This window comes from Tinamus guttatus, unplaced genomic scaffold, assembly GCF_059628265.1.
Source record: "Tinamus guttatus ecotype Peru unplaced genomic scaffold, ASM5962826v1 Tinamus_guttatus_pri_ptg000060l, whole genome shotgun sequence".
Classification (NCBI taxonomy): Eukaryota; Metazoa; Chordata; class Aves; order Tinamiformes; family Tinamidae; genus Tinamus; species Tinamus guttatus.
Genome location: NW_028288594.1, coordinates 10,453,457 through 10,469,080, shown reverse-complemented (window position 1 = coordinate 10,469,080; position 15,624 = coordinate 10,453,457). Strand labels below are relative to the sequence as shown.

General features: G+C 41.9%; 1 protein-coding gene across 5 annotated transcripts in view; it reads right to left on the bottom strand.

Annotated features, from left to right (window-relative positions):
- The window catches only part of KALRN (kalirin RhoGEF kinase), a 467,999-nt gene that overhangs the window by 248,640 nt on the left and 203,735 nt on the right, over positions 1-15,624 (bottom strand). For all 5 annotated transcript variants that reach the window (XM_088519566.1, XM_088519562.1, XM_088519564.1 and 2 more), the window contains exon 6: positions 5,112-5,234. In XM_088519566.1, coding sequence (XP_088375692.1) covers positions 5,112-5,234 — 123 coding nt within the window. The remainder of the gene's footprint in view (positions 1-5,111; positions 5,235-15,624) is intronic.

The following is a 15,624-nucleotide window of genomic DNA, read 5'->3' as shown; positions in this document are numbered from 1 at the left end:
AGCTAGAATAAACAGCACGTTATACCATCCAGCTAAGTGTAGAGCTACCCTCAGTATGATTTGTGTCATATTGAAACACTGTGGTTTCTTCTAGTAAATTAACTAGATTAATGAGGTTACTCACAAAATGGTGTAGCTAAATATTCATCATAGTGAAATGTAGTATTGCCTCAGTATAAATACACCACTGTGATAAAAGCCAAGTATAATCTCTTGTTTTGAAATTTAAGCAAAAACAAACCCTGGCTTGAATCACAAAAGAAAAAACCTATGGTCATTATCCGAAAGAATAACATTGGCCTACAGTTTATTACCTGAAATATCCATATTTTCTCCTCCTTTCACATGCCACATTGTTCAATTTAAATGAACAATTATTATTGTAAAAAACAGAGTAAGATATTATTCTTTTTTTTTCAAGAACGAGCTTTGATCACAGCATGCTATAGGAATGTATAGGGAAGAGTATGTGACAAAGGCATGAGCATTAAACATCCAGACAGTGCAATTTCCAAAAGAATTGAAAAGAATACTGTAACTATTATTGTAATGCCAGGGCTAAAGTGCATTAGACGTGCCATAAAAATAAAGAATAAAAAAACTGCTTAAACATCCAGGATCTGATCCAGCTTCCACTGGAGTCTGTAGGGTTTTTCCTGCAAAACATACAACGGTACTGAGCTGCATTATCCTTTGTATCTTTGCTCAGCACTTATTTTTAATGTATTGGGGAGGGGGAACACTCCAAACCAAAAAAAGTGCTTCCAGTTCTTATCGTTTTATTACTCAGATCCATGAGAGCTGAATCGTTCTCAGTCAAGCAGTTGCTGGGACTAATATACTGCATAAAAAACTAGCTAAATTATCACACAAATTTTCAGCAAACATATAAAGACAATTTCTAGATAAAAAGTTAATAGAATGATCTAGTTGCACCTAGGGGACTTAGAAACCAAAAGATATACTAAGAAAGATACAGGGCTATTTAGCTGGGTTTTAAATGTTAGCGGCAATCTCTGTATCTTGAGCCTGACGCTCGGTACCTAAGTAATTGAGTTTGGTAATTAGCATGAGACAGCTTGAAGGCTCGTCTGATATGAATGCTAATGTGTATCAAAATTTATCAGAATGTTAAGTTTTAAGACCTGTGTGTGTCACAATCCTCTATCCAGAATGGCAAACAGATCTGAGGCTGGCAGTCCCCTATTCTCCTTTGTGGGAAAGGGACAGCAAAGGCTTCCTAACATTCTCCTCCTGAGCTCACGGCATGACAATGAGAAGGCTGGGAATACTCAGTAAATACAAATTATAGTAAATACAAGTGAGTACATATCTAGTAGAAAATTCACTTCAGCTATAGATTTCTGTTTTTTACTTCTGTATTGCATTAGTTAATCACAATCTTCAACCCTACAAATATATTTTCACAGGTAACTTTGAATAAAAAAGTCTAAACGAGACTCCAGATATGCAAAGGTAAGTCACATCCATAAACACTGTAAGAGCAAAGCCTTTGGCAACAGACTCTGCAAGGCAAAACACTTTTCTTCCTTCTAAATGTATTGCCTCTAGGACAGTGACTTAGACATTACTACAGTCTATCACTATTACTGTGGTAATTAGTATTATTGTCATAATAAGTATTCTCAAATATCACACATACATCCACCAGTCATTTTCACAGTCTCCAGCAGAAATCAATCATCAGCAACATGAACAACTGAACTAAGAAATCACTGCAAAAATAAGGCAATGAAGTGAAGTTGCAGTCATGTGTACCTCTTGTGATTATGTGTTTGCAAATTTATTGACTATAATCTTTCTTAGATGACTATACTGGGAAAAAAAAAGGCAACTAAGCAGACTCTGTGTTAAAAAAGACTGTAAGCCTTGTATATCTTGCCCCAATAAACTACAGCTAGCTGTGATGGTGTTTGTCACTAATATCTGTCCCCAGCAAAACTCTCCTTCACTGAAGTGTTGCTACAGGTTAAGCAGTCCTGACCTGTATTCCCAGCCTCACTTTCCCAGTAATCAGAGAATGGCTCACACTGCTGTGCAGTCCTGTGGAGGATGCCATCCTGCCACTATGCTTGAACACTTCAGATTCACAACCATCTTTCTCCAAACTTGCCTAATTCAAGGAAGTCACCGTGTCCCCAGGCTACCCCTGCCCATCAGTGGCTCTTGTGTTGACCAAAGGCAGAGGATTCAGCCTTACTACGCAGCGTCTCCAAACACACACAGAGCTCCAGCACTCACGGGTCCACAAACCCACATCGAGCACAGGACCCGGGTTGCAGCCAGGAAAGGGTCATTTTAATTTCAGTCTCCTCCTGCTGCTGCTTTTCCTGCATGCTCTGCACAGTGAGTGACTAGTATGCAGCCCAACACCCTTATGCAGCAAGCTGATGTGTCCTGCATGCTAACACCCATGCGTTTGTATTACCAACTTGTGGAGACACCAGGAAGCACTCGACATTTTTCTAGCAAAAATCTACTCCAAGACCATCACTGGTAACTACAGTACTATATGGATATGAGCACAGCACAGTTACATATATGCATACACAAGTAGTTTAAAGAGCCTGGGCTTTAAGACTACCACCCCTTCTCCACCAGTTTCAAAACCTCTTTTCACCTTAATGCAGCAAGCCCCATGTCTGCCATTCCACAAACAGGATGCTGAAGCTTTCTGGTCTCCATTACAAGGCAGCAGCTCTGTTTAATTCCAAGTGGGACACCCCACGAGTAACCTCATTAGGCTGTAAAACTGACATCCATGGCCAAACTGTGTGATCCTGGCATTAAAATCCTCCCTTGAAATGCCATTATGCAGAATATCAATCTGAATAAAAGTCTTTGGCAATCAGGAGAGTTCTGAGAAATTTTTCTGATCATGAGGAATTTCAAGCACTTGTGAAATGCTGGTATTTCAGACAAAGTTCACTGAGACTCATTTCAGGTAAGAACACAGTCCTGAGTTGCATCTATATCCTGAAATATTTTTGAAGTCTTTCCCCCTCCCCGCATGGACCTACTATCAATGATGACATCAATTCTTTATGTAACCTCTGACAGTTGAAATAAATCTGAAAAGAGTCTAAATGAAATATATCATAACAGGTTCCTTCACAGAGCCATACATTTGAGCCCAATTAATTAGTGCAGAATTGAGTGTCACCTCCCACCACACCGGCAGATTGGAAGTTGAAGATGACCCCTAATCACGCCCATACACAGAGCTACCTCCTCTGTGCTGAAGACACGGAGCAGACAACCCTCGCTTCTGTATCGCCCATGCTGACCGTTTGGTCTATATGACCATATGACTATACGTGTGGGGGCTGTACCAGGGCCAAAGCAAAATGGGAGACACATCACCTGCCCCACACTGCTCTCCCTAGCAGAAGGGGTCTCTCTTGGGCAGCTCTGTCACACAGCAGTTTGGCAGCACAGAGATGGTGGGGTGGCCATGGCACAGCCACTAGGAGCTACCTGCCCTCAGAAGGTCCCCCAAGTTCCTTGCAAATGTCTCCTTTCTTGGCATTACTCATTCCCAAGAGTTCACTTGGGGACAGACAGAGGAATGGTGAAGGAAATTAACTTTTCTTCCATTAGGTGGCACCCTCCCTGCCACCCATTAATTTTCTATTAAAGTAATTCTCTCCTTCCAAGTTCAGTTCCCAGTTATTTTAACAAAATAACATCAGACTACCATAGAAAGGATGCAGGCAGGTACTTCAGCTTGACTCTTCCGACATTGTTTTCTAGAGGATTATGACTGACTTTGCATCTGGCATAATCCAAGTGACTTTTTATGCATTAACCTCCAGGACACATTTTTTGATAATGAACAGCACATTACGGAATTCTGTGAAGAGCAATGATACATGGGGGCTGTGCTACCCTGTATTCTGCTAGATAGTATTTTCTAACTGTAAAATTAATAATCAAGTGCCTAGAGCCTGTTTTTTCAGTGATCATTCAAATTAAAAACACAATAATTATATTAATTTACATTGTAAACCTTTGTCAACTTCCACTGTTACGTATTGCCCTAGCGAGTGCAGAACTTTCCTAAGGAATAGCTAGGTGTGTTGAAGCAGCAGGTGGAATTTAGGTCAGAGAATTTAACTACCTGTGCTGGAATGTGGCCAGGATAGCAACGTTAACACTTGTGATCTTATAAAAGTGGTGTGCAGTCTGTAACGGTCCTAGGTGGTCCAGACCTCTCTTTCACATTTCATCGGAGAGCTGCTCTCAAGTACCTTGCCCCTTGACAGTGCCGCAGGGGTCTTTTCCAGTGCCTTAGGTCTCAAACTTAAATGCCAATAACCACTTTTGAGGTCCCAGTACCCCTGCAAACATAGCCTGACCATGCACAGCATGAAGGGGCCTATCTGCAGAAGCCAGGTGACTGGGGGAAATTTTTTGTGCGTTTAACAGCACTTAGAGGGGGCTGGTCTCTATGATGTGCAGTTTCAGCAGGGAATATGCGGAGATTTTTCTAAGTGCAACAACCAAAACATGGATACATTCTGCCCCAATTTCTGTGCTGAAAGCCCAGTAGTTTCCAGACACAAACACCCTATACCAGGAACAACTGAGAATTCTTTTTTGCACCCAAAGTAAGACCAGTTGCACTGAAAAGCACTGACCGATCAGCTTTTGAAAAATTGGAAAAAGCCACCACCCCAGCACAGCCACAACTGACAGCTTGATTAGTCTCTTCTTCACAGTTTTGAAAAGTATCTCAGCTGGGTGGGGGGAAGAAGCATAAATGATTAAAGTGATGCCTACAGATCTCATTAATGTGGTGCCAGAGTAATGTCAAAAACTTTAAAAATATTGTATTTGTTCTCTAAAATAACAACAAGCTGCCCAGGATTGTGTTGGTCTTAAATCAAGGAAATCTCAGTGTTTGTGTGCACTGAGCAACAGCCGCTGCTTCCCAGAAGGAGGGCTGCTGCCAGCAGAGCCTGGCCTGGTCTTCCTCACGTTTCTCACATGAGCCCAGGGCTCCCTCTGAACGGGAGATGGCCTCACGTGCCTGCCCCTTCCTCAGTCACCCTCTCGCCCCAGCCGGTCCTGGCGTGTCCCGAGCTCACCATGGAATTCATGGCAAAGTGGTTGTGCTGCGTCTGCAGGTCAAGGGCGTGCTGGTAGCTCACGCCGATCTCCGTGTGACTCTGCAGGAACAACTCCTTGTTGTGGCTGATCCAGTCGAACATCTAGAAATAGTCACACAGGACACAGAGAGAGAGACAGTATTAGTGAAGCACGAAAAAAATCTGAGCAAGTGCAAAACATGAGAGTCCATAGTTCTGAGATAGATTTATATGTGACACAGACAAAAAATCTAACCCATGTTGCCCCAGAAATGTTCTTTATCAAAATAAACTGTTGTGTAGGAACGGCAGTATTTAAGTTATTAGAATCTTTTGTTATAAGCAGAATGATAGGTGAGGAAACATAATTCACAAAGTATGTTTCTTGGTAAGTTGACACCACAGTCCTTTTCTGTAATAGGAATTTCACATATAGCAAGATGGCAGCAGAGGGACCTAAATCAGAGGTTACTTCATTGACTGAAGATCTAGTGCTTCATAAAGTACCCTTAATCCAGAAATGGTCACAAAATTCCATAAATATTACAGATGAGATTTTCTTCCTCCTCCTCCGCTTTTTCTTTTTAGTCTATATATAAAGTTTCCAAATGCTATATCCAAACAGCCAGTTGACTTCCTACACTTACATTTCCTAGATCTTTCCTACTCTGCAGCCAAAACCTAGTCTATCTTCTACTTATTATTTTTGGGATGAAGAACAAAAGAAAGTGTACTTTATTAATATCTATAAATTGTACACATTTAAACTTCTCCCACTTCTAAAAGTATTTCCAAAAAAAAAAAAAAAGAAAACAGTTCAGTACTTCAGATACAGTTAGAAATGCACTGAGCAAACTTGATGCAACTCAGTCCTTTTTCTGTAGCATGTCAAAGCGACACTTAAACCTGTAGCACGTTCATTTATTACGGACTGTCATGAGCGAGCTAGGAGGTAGGTGTGTTTATGTTTTGGCTTGTTCTGTGTTGTGTTGCAGACGACATGCTCTGAAAATGGGAACTGTTCCTTCTTTACTCCTGGCTGCAGCTGTGCAGGCAAATTACAAGCTCAAATTTCTTTTCTGCAAACACTTCTGCTAGAGAATCCCTTCAAACTTTCTTCACTCATGTTGTCTCTATCACCACAGCAGATCTGGGACCTCCTTGTTGATCATAATAAAATCAATAAACTTATTAACTCATTAAATGAAAAGCAAATTATAGAGACAGTAGAGGTTAGGTCAAAACGGTCCCTTTTTGGAAGAGAACATTTTAGGGGGAAAAGGCAAATGATGCTGCTTCCAAGAAGCCACCTCATTCAGGAGGGATTAGTCTAGATCTTTATTATACAACTGATGTGTCCTTAGTATTGTTCTTCAGCACTGAATCACGAGGTTTTTAGTCTCTGACAGCTGAAGAACAGACAGAGCCCAGGGTTCAAGCACTGTAAGTTGCAGCTGACGAGTTTTGCAAGGATAAGGATAGTGTTTTCAAACAGCTAAACAGACCGCAGCAACATACTACAATCTAAAGAGCAATCTAAAGCTCTCTCACTGGATTTCTTTTTTCTTACTCTATTAAGAATTAATAAGCAACATAAGCACAAAATAATTTGTCACATTTGAGACTTATAGAAAAATAATACCATAAAGTCAACAGAGAAAAATTCTCTAACAGTAAAGTTCACCTCTCAACAATAAGATTTTACATCTCCATCTAGAATCCAATACAGATTAGTCATAAGTAGATGTATGTTCAATGTGAATTTTTAAAAATGTTTTAAACAAGCTAAAGGCATTTTGGGAGAAGAAAACTGGCAGAAATCCACTGAAAATAAACAGTAAATCTAATATTTTATGATTGGCAAGGCTGAATCAGAATTTGTTTAAAATGAGTAATTTAAACTAGAATTTAAACAGGATCAACTTTTCTTTGGATAGGAAGCATTTCTCCCATCTTCTCTATAGTTGTATTATTGGATAAAAATTTAGGTTAAGCCATGGTTATGCCTTTACAAGTATAATAATTGATATTAAAGAGAAAAAAAATCAAAAGACAAAATCTTTTTGTCTTATTTAATCAATTGAAACACACAGTAGCAATTGAAAGGGTGACCTTCAGAAATTTTTAGCAACACATGATGAGGTCTGTGATAAGACATGATGAAAACAGTGTATTTTTAAACCTTTATTCATAGACAATAGATTTAAGAAGAGACTCTGACCTTCATTTTAGATTTTGAATCTATTATATTCTTCATAAAATACTTTCTTTTCAAATTTTCTACAGTTGTGGCAAATTATCCCCCATCAACATGGTCTGAAGTCTCTCACTTTACCTTCTGCAAACTTCTATAGCTTGAAACCTCAGAGAAGAAGCCTCCAATTTCATGTGGATTGGCAGAAGGAAAAAAATGAAGCAAGATGCCAGGAAGGAGAGATGCAGATTCACTACAGCATGAAGTAGAGTTAATGATGCACTTTGCCCAGTAAAAATATTCATTGTATTATTTGGGTCTTAGTAAGTAACAGGCAGCACTTGAGCACCACTCTTGCTTTGTTGCAGTGGCCAGGGCATTGCAAAATGGCAGGTGTGACAATTTATGCAATGCATCCCTAGATCTGAATTACTCCAACCAGTTCCAAGTGAATGATACCGCTCCATGGCATGGCCCAGGGCTGCATGGATATACTGGCTTGACCCTGAAGAGCAGCACATCCTGGGCACAAGACTGCTTTGATTTGTCTATGTTGGTTTTGTTTGCAAGGCTGGATCACTCGCTGCCCTCTCAAGCAGGTCTGTTTTGTGCTCCCTGACTTGTTATCACACCTCAGATGCTCCTGTTTTCTTCATTGAACAACTCTGGAGAGCGGAGAACTTTGTATTTTCACCCTTGTAATGAATGGAGGATGCACATGAATGATACATATCACACAAACCCACAGCTCACTAGTCCTACCCCAATAATCACCAATTTCAGAAAGAACATGTGGGTTCATTTTCTTGGCTTTTGAGATCTAGAGGATTGTGTTTTCAAACTTTTTATCTTCAACCACAAAGCCTATGAACAGACTTCTTAAAGCATTTTCTTACAATAACATGACTCTGGGAGTGAGGTCTGATGAAAATACCAGATGCTGGGCAAGTTGTGATGATGCTGTGAGTGCTGGCAATGGGTGGCCAGGGGGTTCAATACGAAGGCCTGTCAATGTTGTCTGGCCTGGCCCATATTACCGACAATATTTGCTGAAAGCTTTCAAGCAAAACTTGTTTTCCGCATGAGAAATGCTGATACTTCCTGTGTTCCTGAAATAAGCACATTGCTTAGCTTGCTTAATTAAAACACACCATTAAAGACGTGAGCATGGCAATGACCCAACCATTGCTATTTTACTAAACTCTACAAAGAGGGCTTTGGTATCAAAGGGCTAACTTGGACTCCTGGAAAAAAATGTTAAACATCCTTTAATTAGTTAGCTACCCTGTAAAAGAAGGGAGGGTTTTTTAAAGCAGTAAATCACAGAAGCTGACCTGATAGATCAGCTTAGAAAAGGGGTCTCATCCAGGTCTTTTTTTTTTCCTGTTTTTACACAGCACTTTATCAGGGGATCTCATCCCATTCATGAAAAATGCTACCCTAACAAACTAGCATAGCCATCATCATAAAACTAATGGTTCTGTAATTTTCCTCTGTCTTATTTTTTAATTTGCACATCACATTCACTGCTGTGGTGTTAATTCTTCTCTTAAGTCTACTAATCGCTCGCACAGTCATGAATTCACACTAAATGGGAGCGCAGAATAACTAAGGATGGACACTGTATAGGTTAAAACATCCGAACCAAAAGGCCTCAATGTCTCCCAGACTGGTACTTCTGCACATTGCTCCAGAAACCTGGGGACTGATTATGCAGTTAGAATTTGCAGTGACAGATTAGGGCCTAGAGGAGAAGGTGAGAAGGCCCTGTGGCTGGGGGGAAAAGGTTAAGCACGCTTGAAACGTTCAAGGTGATTATTTCTTGTAGTCCTGTCTCTAGCAATAAATAAAGAAAAGCAAATTCAGAAGCTAAAGGATATTAAGTGCAACAATATTTACATTTAATTAATGGAATTAGTCCATTGCAAGAGAATCAAGAGACTCAAGAAGAGTCCAAAGGGTCTCCTCCCAAAGCTTTGCTACAGCATCTACCCTTAGCATCATGAATAACATGCATGCAGCAAAAACAAGTATATGGACATGAGGTCATTCGGCTTTGCTTGCAAGAGAGGAAATCAAATTGTGCCTCTTACAACCTTGTTAACACTAGCAACTGTGAAGTCCATTTAACGTGGTTCAAGGTGCTTCTAAAAGCTTGTGTTTTGTTGTCATAGTTGATGAGTTACTAAGAAAATCTGGGTTAAGCCTTAGACCAAACAGCAGGTCTCAAGCTGTTCATGAAAAAGTCCTATGGAAGGAGAAAGGGGCTCCATATTTTCTTCAGATTTGTAGCATCTGGCAGAGCAGTGAGAACGATACGAGAACAGCTGTTTGAGAACAGAGAGGAAACACACGGATATGGAGCAGCATGGATGCAGGCTGTGCGTGCAGTCCAGCTCAACCTCCAATAAAACGAGATTTATTTAACCATCATTTCGAATAGCAATCTCTGCTCTCCAGCTTTTGTCAATGCTCGCTGAGAAGCAGTGGTGTGGGGTTCAGGAGCAGCGATGGGATGATGTTCCTGTCACATGGCTGCCAACAAGCTCTGGACCAAGGGGCAGTGATAGCTGGCTTATAGTCCTCATGTTTAAAGCATTTCAGCAGCAAGTAAGCTAGATTTATTTATTAATGAATTTTTTCATACATGTTTAAAAAAATCCCCAAATAATAACTCCCAAATCCATCAGTATATTAACACTGGAACAAATTATGAATCTGCTTGTAGCTAATCATCTTTTCCATAATTTGGGGTCATAAATATCAAGCTCATACCGGTAAGTAAGAGGAGAATGACAACAGTTATAACCACACAATCTTGAACAATATAGGACGCATACCAAGAAAACAGGTCCCAGAGGGATGTTCAGGTTGAGTCCAGTCACTGCTATTGGCAGCCAAGCACAGCATACAATTCCTTTCATAAAGTGATCAAGCTCCATCTGAAAACTGGTTAAATACCGCAGCTCAGCTTCTCATGTGAAAAAGTTCCAGAAACTTTCAGCTCTTATTGTTGAACTCTTCACATCTCTCTGACTTAACTCAGATTTATGGCCAGTTTATACAAATCTGCTCTTACATTAACATTATCCTATCATGTAAGACCTCTCCTCCTCCCCAGGTGTAAAGTTTACCCTTTCTGGTGTGGATAGGGAGGCACTCATGTTCTCTTCTGCCAGTTTTCACTAGGCTGAGCAAGCCCAGCTCTTTCTGCCTTTCCACACAGGAAGAAAAAGAATGAGAGAGTAACAACTATCGAATCAAAACTGGTATTTCCTGCGCTCCTTGGCTATCTTTTTCTTGATAACCTCCTACAAAAATAGTGACAAAGACCAACAGTGTTCACCGATTTGCTCTGACAAACACAACGCAAGCTACATTCATAATGACAAGTGCAAACTCAAGAGTGCTTAGAAGAAGTATGAGGGAAGGTTTCACGATAAATTGATAGGTCTCACACACAGTACCACAGCCATAAATACACTCTCCCATTCTGCCTTCACATGCTACTAACGAAGAAACAAAATATTGTTAATCTGAAAGAATATCTTGCCTGTAGTTGAGAGGAGCACAGGTAAGTAGTTACATCCTGATTGAAATTAAGTAATAAGCCCGTTAGTTGAACACTTTTTGAACTTTTACAATCTGTGGACCCCACAAAGTTTTTTGAAGGCAAGAGATATAACAAATTATTGTCTATGAACAATAAATCTGCTTTGCTGATAACCTTTCAACTCAGTATCCATGGTGCAGAGGTTGGAAACCACTGTAGGTAAATGCATTGCTGAAAAGCCCATGTAAAAGTGCATGCATGTCCTGGATTATCAGAACTATCCAATCCACATTAAATTGATTAATGTACTACAGAAAGTGGAAAGTTTCACTCTGAGGCCATGTACGGCTGAACAAGTTCATTTTCATGTTCCCACAACATAAACAAAATAATAACATACACAGAGGAGTAACTGCCAGACTCACTCTCTTGAGGTTCACAAAGTTTCCAACTACAAGGTCTATTCCTATCTCATCAAGTGAATTTTAAATACTCCCCCAAATTCAATTAAAGATAAATCAAGCCATTTTCCTTGCATCTTGCAATCAAGCCATTTTCCTTGCATCCTTCTCTTACAACTGAATGTAGCCAGTATTTCAACAAAAAGAATACCACACAGCATATTTGTGGTACATACAGTCTCTTCCAGATGTGAAAGGCCCTGATCCTGGAAAGATTTACATGTCACAGTCACCTTTAAAAAAGTCAATCAACCAAAAATCTCTTAATGCCTCCAGATAAGAATCATAACTGCAGGTCAACTGGAACAGGCCATAGTTTGGTCTCCCATATCCCTGGAAAGGGCTAATGAAATGCAGCACCTCCAAAGAGGAGCATTCAAGAAGAACCAAGCATCTTCCAACAGTCTAACAAGTCCAGACATTTACCTGGCACACACAAAATCCGCATACGCAAGTGTCTGGGGTCAACTGAGCAGTCCAGAGAGCTGGTGCTGGCTGCCAGGGCTCAGCCAGGGCCACCAGCTCCCCAAGGGACAGGGAGCCAAGCAACGGGACAGAGGCATGGCCGGTCCCCGCACGCCCAGCGAGGGAGCGGGGCAGGCAGGACTGGGCTGAACTGGGACTTTGGGCTATGGCCAGAGCCCAGGTGAGACCTCAGGAAAGGGGGTCTAGGCTGTTAGGGCTTATTAGTGCACTCAGGGCCCTGTTACACTCTGTACAATTGGCTGTTCTGACACAGGACTATACTGGCCACAGAATGCATCTGGGATGTAAAGAAAACTTTAGTAACCCGTTCCATTTTTCACGAACCAACACTATTCACGAAAACTGCTTCAATATAATCATCTCAATCCACTGTAATCCCTGCCACCATTCCATAAATACAGCCTTAATTAAATCAAAGTACTGTGCTTGTAGGTTTAAGTGAGAACTCGGTATACATTTAAACACTTTGCTAAGTCAGGGCCTTGTTTATTTGTCCCTTGTTTACAGATGGTGATGGACAAGATGAAACTTCTGCCAGATCTTTCCCTTTCACATGTGCTCAGCAGAGTCCACGGCCAGGCTGAACTGGTGTCGTTCCAATGAGGCCAATTTACACCAGCTGAAGATGCAGACCCACAGCTGTATTTGTATAACCTCCGCACTGCATGAACGCAGATTTTCCATTATAAATATCTGTGTATATGATTCATGGAGTACAGTAAGTTTAAACTGCAGCACATTGAATTATTCTAGACAATGGACCCAACTGTCAACCCGCTAGAAAATTAGTTGGATGTGTGACGTGACAAATAGCATTGTATTAATGTCAGAGCATTGTTTCTAACATACTCACGCTGAATGTTCCTACTAAACGCCAGAGTAAGAGATCCATGTTTTTATCCTGACAGATATCAAGCCACAGTCATGCACAAAGCAAGGCATAAGATTCCTGAATGCTGAATAGAGAAGCAATAATTCCACCGCTGAAGGTGGGAGAAAATTATAGATAGCCAACACATAAATATGACTAATGATATTGGGACATATTTTATGCATCCATGTATTTGCTTCCCTCCCCCCTTTTTTTTTTTTTTTGAAATATTGTACCTTTCCACCAGACTCAGTGACATCAAACACTCAGGCATTCTTGGAAAGGATTTTCTTTTCCTTAGAAAATGGAAACTGCCTTTCCTGAGCATTTATCATCTGCAGAAAACTGCTTGCTATCTAAGTGCAAATTAATTCATTGGCTGGATAGGAAATGTAATACTAAGAGAGATAAATAGAGCATAGTTTCATGAATGGAAAGAAAAAAAAAAACATGAAGAAAACAGACCGATTCCCCCAAATGAGGAATTTTGCTCTCACTTTTCAGCATCTGTGACATTTATAATAAATTTCATTAAGTTGAAAATACTGCATGAGTTCGGTGACTTTATAGACTTTGATTCTATTCCCAGCATAATGTGTGACATTCCAGTGACTCGAAATAGCTGCCATTAAAAACAAAACAGCCAGACAAATGTTGACTGCTTTATATCAGACGTGTGGAATTTCCCCTACCGAAATTACAGGGGTCTGGGGCCCCGAGATACAACTGCAGATTAATCACCAGTTTCAACTCTGACATCTCAAGAGGCATCAAGGCCAGAGCTGGGCTGCATGCACGGACGCGGAGCCAAGGGGACTGCCTTTCTGGGGGGTTTCATGGTGGCTCTGGGGGACCTCAATGCAGGGGACGTTCAGCTGTTTCCTACCTCACGGGGTGATACCTTGAGGATGACAACGCGCGTTTCCTGGGACACAGCATTTCCCACAAACCGTCTGGACCGGTGTTTTCCCTGAGCACTTCTCTCCTCCCCACGTGTGGTTAGTGGGATGGAGGCGCCGCGGGGCATAGCAGGGCTCAACGCTACCCACGCGGCTCCCACCATCCTCGTGGGGCTGCCTTGGCGGCTACCTCAGTAAGCAGCTTGGTTGACAAAAAGATTAAAATCCGTAAAATAAAATCCAGCTCCCCCTTCACAGCAAATTGCGACTGTGCGGGGTGGAAGGAAATGCAGAGCCCATTTGGCAGGGGGTGAGGTTTTCGAAGAGCAGCACTGGGTCCAGCACCACTGACCATGTTTGGCTTTGTGGGGTCCAAGAGGTGGTGGCCACAGAGCGGCCTGAGCCGGTACCAGCTGGTTCTGAACTGGGCGGTGGGGCGGTTGTGAGGAGGTGCTTATATAACTGTTTGATCATTTGCTTTCATTTACCTCAGTGCCCAAATCAGCAGTGGGAAGTTTGTGTTCAAACTGGTGACAAATTAATTCAAATTCCTCTACCCAGGACCGTTTTGCCTGGGACACCTTTCCAATGGCTGCCTCAGGAGCAAGGCGCCTGGGGTTCTGTGTCAAGTAACATGGGGAGCCCTTGCAATACACAAAGGTTTGAGAAAACACTTCTGAAGTAGTTTTCCTATATATAGTAGTTTCCATATAACGTGCGACAAGAAAAGGCAGAGCGAGATGGCTTTGGATCGTTTAAAAATGACATCAATGGCTCTCGGAGTGATCCTGGGACTGTGCTCCCAGTTTCCCCTTTTCAGCCATTGCAGACTCCAGAGGACACAACCGCTCGACCACACACCCACCATGGCGCACTCCCTATAAACAGATATAAAGGCTCATTTAATATATACTTTTAAGACCCTGAGTTCTGCCAAGTGCGGGTCATTTAAAGCATTTCATCCGAGCCAGGAAGATATTCATTTAGAGGCAATAATCACATAGTTACATCTGAAAGATGCAGAGCAATAAATCTAAACCGCGTGCACAGTTTAATTGCCTGGTTTCCTGACAACTAGGCTCTTATCACCTAACCTTCCCCAGGATCAAAGCAATAAATACAAAAGCCACTTTTTTTCCTCTCTTCTACTGTATGCACGGGCTTGTCCTGTAGAGGATTTGGGCCTCCTTGTCTTCATTAGCTAAAACAAGCCTCTTGGTTGTAAAAAGCCTTATTTATCCTTAAAAATAAGTTTTAAGTCTGTATTCCCATGCCAAAGCCCTTTCTTTTGCCACAGTGATTAGGAGAACATTCCTGTACCTCACAGAAATGCCAAGTTGGAGAAGCTGAAACAGCCTTGAGACGCAATCAAAATTGGCGACAAAAACAGAGAGGAAATTTGTGCAAATACAAAAATATTCCACCAGAACATACTGCCTGACAATTATTTTTGGATCCATTCTAATGTGCAAGGAGGAGGCAGGCGGAAACTACGCCTGCGATGGCGGCGGCAGGAAACTGCGGATAGTACAGCACACGGCGTTCCCGCTTCGGCAGCGCGCCGGGGCCGCTTCCTCGCGGCTCGGGGAGGGCAGGCTTGGAAAGCTCAGGCAGGAACTGCGCCATCCCTGGTTCATGTGCTGCCCTCTGGCACGGCAAGGTCGGGAATGTGATGGATGCAAATCCGATGGCAAGCAGCCCCGGCGGCCCCAACTGTGCTGCAGGGCATGAGGAGCGTGAAGGAAGCGCGCAAGCCTTCCGTGTCCCTGCTTGTAGCAGCGGAGCAAGGGTTTGTTATTGTGTTTGCGCTCCCATCACAAGGATCAGGCTCCGTTCCACACGCGGCGCATGCCGCATACTTAGCTGCCTTAAAAAAAAAACAGATTTGGCTGCACGCAGCAGGATGGATGGATGAAGAAAAGTGGAAAGCTCACCATTTTACATATCAGATCGGGACTTCTGCTTTGGGATGGGCTTCCCGTGTGGCAGGAGGCAAGGTAGTTAACCCCCGTGGCTTTTAATTCCCCTTTTTTCACTTTGAACCTAGAA